Source organism: Centroberyx affinis, unplaced genomic scaffold, assembly GCF_046629955.1.
Source record: "Centroberyx affinis isolate AG114_WGS23_722 - 3 ecotype Tasmania unplaced genomic scaffold, CSIRO-AGI_Caff_v1 ptg000216l_1, whole genome shotgun sequence".
In the NCBI taxonomy this organism is placed as follows: domain Eukaryota; kingdom Metazoa; phylum Chordata; class Actinopteri; order Beryciformes; family Berycidae; genus Centroberyx; species Centroberyx affinis.
This window is the reverse complement of record NW_027278907.1, coordinates 182,501-195,384: the sequence shown is the minus strand read 5'-3', so window position 1 is coordinate 195,384 and position 12,884 is coordinate 182,501. Positions and strand designations below refer to the sequence as shown.

Sequence of the window (12,884 nt, the reverse complement as noted above, 5' to 3'; positions counted from 1 at the left end):
TAAAGCTGCTTCTGTCCTCCACAGAGGTGAGAGAGGGTGAGAGAGGGTGAGAGAGAGGGAGAGAGAGGGAGAGAGGGAGAGGGAGCGAGAGGGAGCGAGAGGCTTGGGCACAAATCAATTCGCCTGAGAGACGCATTATTGTCTTCGGTTTCAGGCGAGGAGGAGCTGAACGCTATGAAAAATTAAAAGGATGCCAGTTAGTTTAACAGACCGAGCCAGAAAACTCCACACACACACACACGCATGCACACGCACGCACACACACGCACACACACAGAGACACAGCTATGTGTGTGTGTATGTGTGTGCCTGTGCCTTGGAAAAAGGTAAAGGTGCCCTGGTTGTTCTTCTGTTAATACTCATGTATGTTCTGTGGCAAACTATTTTGGCATTTAGAAGGCCAGTGATCGGTCTTGCAGTATTGGAGCTTATGGAAAGTTCCCTACTGTCTTCTGTTTCAACGCCACACACACACACACAACACACACACACACACACACACACACACACACACACACATCTTCTGATATTGCGGTTCTGAGGCAGACTTTGGCAAACAACAAAACTTCCAAGACAGACTAAATTATTCAATTGCCTGAAAATAACACAATGCCTTTGCAGCTCATTCCTGCGCAAAGTGCAGTTTAATAATTGTGAGAAAAAGGTTTGATTTAAGCTAATTACATTGAAGTGTAATAAAGCAATTGTGATAACATAATGAAATGCTAATTTTCTCATAATATGAGGAAAATCGCTGGCATACTGGAAATGATTCGATGGCATCCCAGTGTGCCTCACCACACCTGCTGGGAACCACAGATCTAATGATCGGGATGGACCACTGCGTGTGTGTGTGTGTGTGTGTGTGTTTGCACCCATATTTGTGTCTGCTATTCTTTTGTTCAACATTCAAGTCTTTCTGAAGGCTTATGTAGCAGAGAGGAGGAGAGGAGTCATTTCATGCCGTTCTGTTGGGATGATTGCGTTGCTTTCTGGCTCTGCCTGTCTCTCTTTCAGCTGGGCTTTTGTTGCAGTGCCTCCTCCCACTCTCATGACAGTAGCAAAAAGCACAGAGGCACCAACAGAGAACATAATTTCTTTTCTTTCATTATTACTAAAATCCCTTATCTTAATCCCTCATTTGTCCTTAACCATTGCAGCGTCGGCCCAAGCCTCTGCCCCAACCTGTCTCTTGTCTGGCATTAACAGGGTCACTCACTGTCTTCGTGTGCTAGCCAGACTCTGTGTCTGTGTCCCCAGCCAGCCAACCAGCCGTATTATTTACACTTCTCCCTTTTCATTGTTGATATTTACTTCTGCAATTATCTCTCCACTTCACCCTGGGCTGAAGATGATATGCTGAAGTTAACGCTGCCGCTTCCCTCCTCCAGTCTCCTGTTGCTCACACATAAACACACCGGCAGGCCGTCTAACACACACACGCACACACGGTCACTCATGAAGAAAGATATGAATATACCGTTTGGTGGAAGGTTTCATCCAAATCCCCTTACACTATTATGAGTGCATTTTTAGTATGAATGACTCAAGTGGCAGTTGAGTCCGTTTCTAGCATGCCCTAACCTGTGAGCTCACCAAATTATTCACAAAATTAAGCTGGAAGCACACACACTGTATGCATCTGATCATTCACTAGAAAAAAAAGTGATTTGATTGAATTTTCTTGTTCTATCTCCATTGACGCAATTGTTATTTTCTCTTTTTCTCTCCCCCAGGTGTCTAGTGGATCCCAACCAACGAAGCCATGGAGGCCTCACAGGACCTCAGCGAACAGATGGTGGGTTGAACGCTACTGTATGTGTGTGTGAGTGTGTGTGAGTGTGTGTGTGTGTGTGTGGGTGGGTGAGCATGCATGGGCTGCGCTTTATTGGCCACACAGGTTTGGGGTACAGGGCGCATTGGAGAGATGTGTGTGTGTGTGTGTGTGTGTGTGCGTGCGTGTGTCTTCTAACACACAACATATGTGGATCAGTGAGTGTGCAGTAACCATATGGCAACAGTCAGAGTGAATGAGACTTCATTAGAAACAATGTCGGACGTAGACATCTAGTTAGGGACTGTGTGTGTGTGTGTGTGTGTGTATAGTGTGTATGAGCATAGGTGTGCATGTGTATATACTGTAGGTTAATCTTAATTAGGTATTGATGACTGCACTTTTGTTTTAAAACCTTTATAAATACAGAACGGCTGGATGATTCCCATATGAATGCCTATATTTAAACTAGGTCTCCTCTAACTCTCCCACACCTTTCAGACTTCAGCACACACACATACAGATGAGCACACACACACACACACACACACACACACACACACACACACACACACACACACACACACACACGCACACAGCCTGAAGGTTTGTTAGTGTCTCAGGACAGCAGGCCGTCTCTGCGTCATGTCAGCGCAGCGTCCCAGTTCTGCTTGTTTAAAGATCAGGCCGTATTGTTGGGAAAATGATTTTGGCGGCGAGCGAGGCCCACTCGCATTTCAAAGTCGTTAGTCAGCCACCAGAACAGGTGTAATTTCATCTCCTCCTCCTCCTCCATCAAGCTTGGTTCTCTCTCTCTCTCTCTCTCTCTGTCTCTCTCTCTCTCTCGCTCTGTCTCCCTCTCTGACCTGCCAGCCTCGATAGTAACAATAGCGCGAAGTGGGACAGAGCACATGAAATATGTTGTTTTTCCACACTTTTTGTGTTGCTCTGTCAGACTCGCCCTGGTTTAGATTACCGGCTGACCCCATGCAGCACTGTCACTCTCACACATTCGTACACATCCAGGCAAACACGCACAACCACGCTGAAGAAAGAAAGAAAGAAAAGAAAGAGAAAGAAAGAAAGAAAGAAAGAAAGAAAGAAAGAAAGAAAGAAAGAAAGAAAGAAAGAAAGAAAGAAAGAAAGAAGATGTAATGGAAGAAAAAGTAAAGAAAGAAAGAGAGAGCACAAGACAGAAAGGTAGAGAGAGGCATCCATCTTGTCCTACTGCCATCCAAATATCAAATATTGATGTGCATATTCCACAATTACTTCACCTGCTTTAAATAGGGCAGTGATATCATTTATAATGTGAATTTGAGCTGGGGCTCAAAGACATTGATTAATTGTTCAGGTTGGAAATGAGAGCTCAGAGCAAGGACAGAGATTTTAATCATACCACACAGCGCTATACGTTTTGGGTTGAGATTTGTGACTCCTGGAAATTTTGGTTTATACCTTTATTGGAATGCTGTTTGCAGTTTGGCACATTCATCCATCTGCGGTTTGGTTACAGTTAAATTACAAATTCAGTTTACAAATGACAGTTTTCACATATTTATTTTAACCGAACATAATTTGTAGTTAAATTCATTTATTCTGATTTTATTTGTACCACAATATCCAACTGCAAGTGGCTAATTCTTTCTCCGCATTGCTTCATTGAAATAGGTGTGTCTCCGTTAACCAAGAAAACCCTGCAGACCTCACACACAAGGTTTAGGGGAGTTGTCTGTTGATACCTGATACCCCCACCCCCCCCTTTACCCTTTAAAACCCTCATCCCCTTCTACCTCCACCCCACCCCTTTCCCACCACATCCATCCCCCGTCATCTGGGTTATGGTCAGGCGTCCTCTCTGGCCGCCTGCCTGCCGAGGGCCAGCCTGCCGTCTGGGGTCCTGAGGGAGCGCTAGAAGGAGCCTGAGGCAGGGCCAGAAGGGGTTAGCCCATAATACTACTTTTAGCCTGTTTAGCTGTCCAACTCCACCTGTTGTCGTGTACTCGTATAGCTGTGGAAAATAGGCGATAGGTGTTTTTTAATTGGGTTTTAGTCAGAGTGACGCTTGGTGAGATAATGATGAGGAGTAGCGAGGAGACAACGACACTCTTGGCATTTTCAAAGAAGCATTTATCAAACTTTTTATTATGTATTTAGGGAACAAATAAGCGTGGATCTGTGTAATCCTAAAGCAGATATTTGTGCTTGAGTGTTTGAGTACACACACACACACACAAACACACACACAGTCCCACCATGCCTCTTGATCCGACAGAGGCCTGATTGAAGTCTCCAGTCTGTCGGCTAGTCTAGAGAAGCAGGGAGGAAGCAGGGGGAGAGGGGGGAGGAGCGGCGGTGTTTGGTGACCCCAGGGAGCCTCGCTGGATTTTAATGTATGGCCACCAGAAGAAAAAAGGGAGAGAGATGGAGGAGGAGGGGGAAAAAAAGGATGAAAAAAGAGGGGAAAAAAGGTTCTTTTAGCCTCAGCCTTTTCCTCTGGTGCGCTGGGAGAGGCCCTGAGTATGGCAACTGTCCCAGTGTGTGTGTGTGTGTGAGAGAGAAAGAGAGAAATAGAGAGAGGGAGAGAGAGAGAGAGAGGAGAGAGAGAGAGAGAGAGAGAGACCATAGACCAAGTTAGAGGAGGAAGGGGGTCAGGTTGCACCCCTCTTTCACCCCTACAACCCCATACAGACACACTCACACAAACTTACACACAGCAGCAGTAGCTAAATACGAGCAGGGCCCAACCCTGATTGCCAAGATTGCGTTGGCGTCATAGACAGTCGTTTCAAAATCTGCCCGGCGACAAGGCATGTGGACAGATCACAGGAGTGTGGAGTGTAACAGCTACCCCCCTGGCATCCCTCGAGTAGGCTGGCATCCTGGTTGTGGCACCGAGGTGCACTTCAATTTCAGCTTAGTGTACAGTGATTCTTGTAAGATTTATGTTTGGTTGACAGCCGAGCGTTACTGAGAGAGTCTGTCTTTCAGACTGTGTTGTAGTCCCCTGATCTACACTGAATGTGCAAAATATTATGGACACTTTTACTCTTTTCATGAACTACACTGATGAGGTGAATCCAGCCATTATCCCGTATTGATTTCCCTTATTAAATTTGTACCAGTCACAAAGGAGGAGGTGTAGATAAAGAGAAGCAGACAAGTTAGAGAAGGATTTTTAAGCTTTGAGACAATGGATTTTGCAAAAGGGGCTGCAACTCAATATCAGGAAGATGTCTCTAATGTTTTTTACATTCAGTGTAGCCTATATTGTTTGGTGGTGCAGATTGACATTTTCCTAGATGTTCGCAATATGTAGGAATTATCTACAATATATGTGAATTGGCTCATTTCTGTCTTAAACTGAATGAAACTGTATGAATTCAGCCAGACTGAAAGAGTAAAGGACCTTCTCTCTTCATGTGAGAAATGGAAAAGAACTTCTATATCCTGTCGATTTTGACTGCTACTCGAAAAAAGGTGTCATTTAAGACGCTTGCGAAGACTTTCACCAAAACCCGTTCAGTTCTTGCCTCGGGTTCAGCCAATTCATAACTCATAATAAGATAGTGGAGTGTGTGTGCGCCTGGCTAGGTGTGGGGTCAGCGGGTCACAGACAGCCTCTAAGCCCGGTCCCAGTCTGACAGAGTCAAAGCCCCCAAACAGACTGGAGAATCCATCTAGAAACCCCGAGCAACCAGCGTGGGCTTTCTAGAAGAACACACCAGACAGGAAACCACACAATCTATGTGTGCACGAGTATGTGCTTGTGTGTGTGTGTGTGTGTGTGTGTGTAGGTGTTTCTTTCTCTGTTATAGACATACGCTATGCTTTCTGTGGTGTGGGATGGCTGAGGTCATCTGAGTGGAGATTGTCTCATATTGTGACTATGCTAGTTTAATGGAAGTCAAACAGACACAGAGACACAACACAGAGTATTTCATTCACTCTTGGTAAATGACATTCAAGTCAAGAATACTGACTGTTATGATTATGATTATGATGTTCTATTTCTCTCTACTCTACATTTCCATACACTACCAGTTAAACGTTTGGACCCACCTGATTGAATGTTTTTCATTATCTTAAAGCCATTTTGATCTAAAGGCTTATGCTTAAACGCTTGAAAGTAGTTTCTTAGACAAATATAAATAGTGAAGTTGATGCCTATGTATGAATTTCTTATCTAAAGCCTTTGCCTTTCCATCAAGGCAAAGGGCGGCTGCTTTAAATAATCTAAAATATAAGATAGTTTTGATTTGTTTAACAATTTTTTTGGTTACTACATAATTCCATTTGTGTTATTTCATAGTTTTGATGCCTTTACTATTACTTTACTATTGAATCTTCAAGAAACTTACACCAACAACACAAAATTGATACCTCCAAACTCTCATTGAAAACAAAACAAAAAAGTCCAAACAAAAGTCCCCACTAAAATAGTTTTGCTTTTGTTCCCAGCAACTTCCTTAAATAAACTCCCTGACAGCACAGCCCACCTTTTGCTCGGCCTGGCTGTCTGGCCAAACACTCATCTGCCATTGGTTAAAAAAAAAAAAAAAAAAGGAGCGTATTTCCTCATTTTGCTGGGAAGGAAATGAAATTGCAACAGTTTTGCTTTGGTTGCGGAGGAACCTGCCTGCCCTGCCTGCCGCGAGAACTTCCTCTGCTGCTCTGTTGGGAGATTGGGTTTCTCTGTGCGCCGAAACAGCCAGAGAGGCAGCAGAGGGGTCGCAGAGGCCAGATGCTCTCTGTACAGTACGCTCTGGACCGCATCTGTACGCGAGATGATCGTCTCGATTCAACTCGCCAGGCCACCTGAATAACCTTAAAAGCCACGGCACCGCATTGCACTGTAATGAAACAAACGAAGCACGCCGTGAGCTTTCAAATACTCCTTGAAAGCATCTCACATATGTATTTTTTTGCCCCCAAGTCAGTCTGCATCAGTCTGTGTTCGATTTTTTGAATGGTTCGCATTCACCGAAGGCGTCCTGTTTCAGAGGGTAATGAAGGAAATCCACTCGTTTCGTTTTCAGAAGCCGTTCCGAATTATTCGTTTTTATGTTTAATTCTTTGTGTCGTGCGGTGAAGTCGGGGCGGGAGAGTGGGGTGAGAGATGTGTGACCGCCACATGTGAGGCTGTGCAGTGGCGGAAGGTTTCCTAAGCAAGCGCATTAGTCCGCTCAACCACTGTGAGGACCTAGGTTTGAACTTGATCCATTCAGTGTCGATGTCCAGAGAGACGCTTTCTAGAGAGCAATGTATTTCCTCTGTCTGTGTCTCTCTCTGTCTGTCTGTCTCTCTGTCTGTCTGTCTGCCTGTCCCACCTTCTCTTTCTCCGTCGGCCTGCCTGTCTCTCCGCCTCTCCGTGTCTCTCCGGACAGAGTGATGATTCAGGGCCTATTGTGAAGGCAGCAATCCGATACAGAGCCAGCCAGAGAGAGAGAGAGAGGGGGGGTTGGGTGGGGGGGGGGAGTGGAGAGAGAGGTGGGGATGAGAAGCAGAAGGGATTATGGGTATTCTCGAAGCCAGGTCCGTGTGCTGTCTGGAGCCGCAGGCGCCTTGGCACCCCTGCGTGTCCTCTGCTTTACCTGTTGCTCTCCTTCTCTCATTTGGCCCATGGTCTCTTTTTCTTTCTCTCTCCTTTGTCTGCCTTTCTCTATCTCTATCTCTATCTTTGCCCCCCCCCCTCCCCCCTCTCCCCTCCCTTTCTTTGACTGTCCCTTTTTTTTTTACTATCCGCCCTTCCCTCTTTCTTTTTTCACACTTACATGCGTCGTCCTCCTCCTCTCCCTCGCTCGCTCGGTCCGTCTCGTTTTTTTCGGACATATGGCGTTTTGGAGTGATTTTTATTAGGAAGACGATACGAAGTGTTTCAAGGGCTGGTAGGATGGAGCAGCCAGTGACTTTTTGAGACGTTCAACTCCTGTTCGCCGCCTGTGGCGTGTGGGGCAGCAGTAACTTTTAATAAACTCTCATATATTGAATCTGAGAGCAGATGGCATGTGAGCGTATGAGCGCAGCTATCAGTCTGCTGAGTGTCTGTCTCTTTCCACACACACACACGCACGCACACACACACACACACACACACACACACACACACATTCACGGTCTATGTTGTTTTTTTTAGGATATCTACCTTATGTTGCACCTCTCACGTGCACGCCCCTACATGCATGTGGACACACACACACACACACACACATATACCCTGTGATGTCATGAGCAGCATTATTTAACAGGCAGCTGGGAAGCCATTCATCATTTAATTAAAAGCGTCTGAAAGGGATCTGAGGCCTAATGAGATTAGCTTTAATTATTGATGCTGCTGCTGCCACGGACACACACTTACACACACACACGGGCGTGCAAACAGGCGCACACACACACACACACACACACACACATGCGTACACGCAGTTATTACCGTGGACACTCAGACCCGTCCGAAATGGAGAAAGACACACAGACATTCATTCTCTCACATGCACTGAAGCACGCACACTCTCTCTTAACATACAAACACACACACACACTTTCTGCCTTTTTTGTTATTCACTCCTTCTCCCTCTTACCTGCTCTTTTCTCTCATTCTCTCTCTCTTCCTCTCTCTCTCTCAGTCAGACACACACACACACACACACACCTCATTGATTTCTCTTCACGGTGGGATGTGGCGGTGCTCGGGGGCGGGGGGGGGCGGAGGGGGGCTGCGGTATGGGGACCGGGCGGGGGGTGCGGTAGCTGCGGTCGGGTCGGGGGACGGGGGAGGAGTGGGGGAGTCGGGGTGAGAGGAGGGGGGAGGCGGGGGGGTGGGGGGGGGGCGGTGTCGTGTTTCTTCAGGTCCCACACAGCAGCGGAGGGGAGGGGAGGGGAGGGGAGGGGGGAGCTCTACCCCGGTTCTACTCCAAGCACTCTACTCTCCATACGCCGCCACAGAGTTTAATGCCTCCATACCACATGTACTTTACATATATACCAGATCTGTATCATATATACCGTCACAAGTTATAATGGTTTGACGACTGAGCTGTGGCTACACGTGCGCTGCAACCCACACATCTGGTTGGGACTCATGTACTGCCTCTGTCTGACTCGCTTTGACAAATTTCCTCACCTTGAGAATATGGAGTTGTGTGTTCATTAGTGTTTGTGTGCTACTGAGAGAGTGTAATAGTGCATGTGCGTGCTGAGGTGTGTGTGAATGTGTGTGTGTGTGTATGTGTGTGTGTTGTGTGTGTATGCGTGCGTACGTGTGCCTGGTCAGCCATGGACTGGTTTAGGTTTCCCCCAGTTGTTTTTTTAATCACTCTCATCAGATTAGCTGAGCAGGGGCAGTCGAGGCCAAACGCTCCACAATTAACAGCGCAGCACGCATACACACACACACACACAACACACACAGATATACCCATACACACAAACACAAACATACAAGCTCACATACGCAGCAGTGCACTTCACCGACATGGTCGGGGAAATTGAAGTTTCAAGCTCAGGTGTGCCATTCTGCAGACCACCAGGGATGAGCAGTAGGGGAAAGTGGCTTTTATTGCTGTTCTCCCTTATTCCCCTTCCTCCCAAAACACGTCTGTCCTGCTACTAACTGATTAAATTGTCTTTGGAAGAAGAAAGAATGGCTTGTAAATTTGCCCAAAAATGAAAAAAGTGAAAAATATCTTACAAGATGAGCTGCAATTTATGCTGCAAAATCAGAGTGTTGTTTGCTGATGAAGATCTGTTGACGGAAAACATTTTTTTTTAATTCAACATCACATGTGAAGTCGTGTGAGCAAGAGGTGTGTATTAGGTATTCCTTTTCAAGCGGATGAACTCATGCGCCCGATATAGACCTCTTTAATTTACTGTAACTCCTCTCTCTCTCTCTCCTTCTCTCTCGTCGTCTTCTCTGTGCTGCGTAGCTTGGGGCAGTCGCTGCTTGTTGTTCTCTCGTTTCTCAGATTGTCCATATTGTTGTGGGGGGTTTTAATGGAGAGGCCAGCGTCTAATTTTAGCACCCTGTTTGTCTCTTTTTTTTTCTCTCTCTCTCTCTCTATCTCTCTCTCTCCCTGGGCGCTCTAACCTTTTTAGAAGAGAACACTGAAAGAGAGAGAAAAGTGCCGTTACATGATATGTCAGGTGCAGAAACTCAGGCCTGTGTGTGTGTGTGTGTGTGTGTGTGTGTGTGTGTTTATGTGTGTCCTCAGATCTGTGAGCATCACTTGGCAACACTTGACAAGTTTCAGGTGAGAATAGGCAGGTAAAGCGAGGTAGAGAGAGAGAGAGAGATGGATTTAGAGAGCACCTCCTCCTCCTCCTCCTCCTCCTTCTCTTCCCTGCTCCACAAACTCGCCCTGTTCTTCCCTTTCACTCCCTCACTTCTTTTTTTTTTTTCTTTTATAGCTTCCTACTACACCTGAAAAAGGGGCATTTTTGGAGGTATAAAGAGAGGGATAGTTTTACACCTCCCCAGGCTGGGGGAACTAGGGGGGGGGTGGAGGGGTGGAGGGAGGGAGGGAGGAGGCTCGGCACAATGTATTTTACATGAAAGGAAGGGGATAGAGTTACCACGCCGATAACCACTCATACAAATGGGGAGCAGAGAGCTTTGAGCAGGGGACAGGTAAACCGGTGACTCTGTGCGTGTGTGTGTGTGTGTGTGTGTGTGTGTGTGTGAGAGAGAGAGGGGGGGGGGGGGGTCGAGTGGTGAGGGAAAGAGAGAGGTAGAGTTGGAGGTTGTGTTTGTGTGGTGAGTAACATCCTTCATGAGTGTGTTCTGTGGTCTACACACAGCAGCCAATGTCAGAGACAGGGTTGGCAGGATGATCACATTGCACAGGTGTGTGTGTGTGTGTGTGTGTGTGTGTGTGTGTGTGTCTGTGTGTGTGTGTGTGTGTGTGTGTGCGTGCCAGCCAGCCTTTGTTGTGTTGTGTGGTCATTTTTTTTTATCTCTTCACTTTTATCTCCTTTATTAATCACATTATACAGCATGCTACTTGTGTGTGTGTGTGTGTGTGTGTGTGTGTGTGATAATCACACAACACAAAAACTGTTTTGTTCATTGAGAACAGGAAAATATTAGTTTTTGTTGTTGTTTTTTTGTATCACACCGATAACCACGTGTGAGGAAATATCAGATAATGCAAATAAACCACATGCAACTGTTTTCCATATGTATCTGTCTGCACTGTTTTAGTTTAGTTTAGTTTAGTTTAGTTTAGTTTAGTTTAGTTTAGTTTAGTTTAGTTTAGTTTAGTTTAATTGAATTTAGTTGCTCAGTTATAACGTGAACTGAAAAAAATACACTGATAAAATATGACGATAAAAACACAGAAAGAAGAAATGTAATTACAAATTTGTGCAGATGAAAATGAAAATCCGCGGGGCTTATAGAAAATTTCACCTCAAAATGAATGAAAAGAACAAAACAACAAGAGAGAGACAAAGAGGAGCAGAGCCTGTCTGTCTCTGTCCTGAGGGAAAGATGAACTGCTGTTGTTCCACTTGAAGAGCAAAGTTGCTCTCGAGGGCCTCTTTGAAGAGAGAGGGGCACCTCCGTCAGACACTCTTAAAACACTCCTAATGTCAACAAAAACCAAAGTCCGGTCGCGTCACTTAGCCGTCTAATATACTGCCCGCTTCCTCTGCTCCATTTACCGCTCTGATGTGCCCACGCTACTGTTTTGTTTTCTCTCGTTCTTTTTTTTTTTTTATTTCATCAGGCGTGTTTTGGGACACCTCCCCTGGTCCCTTCTCCACTTGCTGTGAAAATATTTCATCGGGGATGTTTATGGACGACCCCCTCCCGACGGGGTCCTGCCTGGCTAATAATAAAGTGCTTGAGTTGTCAAGCGCTTCGGCAACACCCTAATCTGTTCTGACAGCTAGTCCTCTGCATACACTCTCTCTCTCTCTCTCTCTCACACACACACACACACACAAATGCATATCCGTGTGCATGCACAAACATACACACTCCCCTTTATTTGCATGAGCACACACACGCACGGTTCACTTTGACACACACAAACTGTTGCACATGCACAAACGTATGCACACAGACAGTCTATCAATCAGGGTCTTTATTGGGGGGGGGGGGGGGGGGTGAATGCCGTGGGACAGGGGCGCGTGCTGTCACCATGGCGACCGAGCTAAAGGTGGCTAGCTCACAGTTGGAGACAGTGGTCCTGTTCCAAATTGGTCCCTAGCCCTCTATACATTATGCAACCTGTGTACCCCACAACTCTTTTGGCCCTTATCGATAATGTAGCTCTACATTTCTTCGTCTCCTTGTTGATGTCCCATTCCAACCAATCTGTAAACCCTTAAGGTTTCATTATACCTCCTAATGTGGTCTGCTAGGTCTTCACTCTGTTCCCTCTCACAGTGCTGGGAAGTTCTGAGTATCACAGTAACAACTATTTTGGAGGAGAATACTCAGAAATTGGGTCTGGCCTGGTGTAAGCATGTGTACGAGTGTGTGATCATTTGCTAATATGTGGTTGAATCTAGGTGTGAGCGTGTGTTGAGTGTGTGTGTGTGTGTGTGAGAGAGAGTGTGTGCGTGTGTGCATGCACGCGCGCGCGTGTGTATTTGGTGTGTCGGTGTGCGTGCCGATCCTAATCACACCTTGACGATTTCTCCCATAGTGAAAGAGTGCCATCTTCAGACCAAGGCAGATGGCAGAGCAAGTGTGTGTGTGTTTGTGTGAGTCCACCTAGGTGTTGCCCCCCCCACCCCACCCAACCTCTCCACTCCACACACACACCCATCCCTCCAGCTCAGCTATACACGACACATCTGACGCGCACGTGTAGCCTGTGTGTTTCCAATTAACGCAGACTGTATGTGTGTGTGCTTGTGTGTTCTGCTGCACATGCGAGTCTTAGTGCGATGGGTGGGGAGTGTGTGTGTGTGTGTGTGGGGGGGGGTCAATTGCATGGTGCGAAGTTTATGGTCTGGCCCGTACTTTCTACTGCACAGCGAGAGCTTGACATTACAATCGACTTCATGTTGTTTGTCAGTTTGCCGTTTATCTTTTTCTGCTTGACTTCATGGAAGCAATCAAACCGGAGCTGCCATCAGTTACATTTACTCTATGAAA

The 12,884-nt window shown here is 46.2% G+C and overlaps 1 protein-coding gene across 3 annotated transcripts in view; it reads left to right on the top strand.

The window, feature by feature from the left end:
• Positions 1–1,736: 1,736 nt before the first annotated feature.
• eya4 (EYA transcriptional coactivator and phosphatase 4) overlaps positions 1,737–12,884 on the top strand; it is a 37,138-nt gene continuing 25,990 nt past the window's right edge. For all 3 annotated transcript variants that reach the window (XM_071541244.1, XM_071541252.1, XM_071541237.1), the window contains exon 1: positions 1,737–1,798. In XM_071541244.1, the coding sequence (XP_071397345.1) occupies positions 1,766–1,798 (33 nt within the window). In that variant the 5' untranslated portion in view covers positions 1,737–1,765. The remainder of the gene's footprint in view (positions 1,799–12,884) is intronic.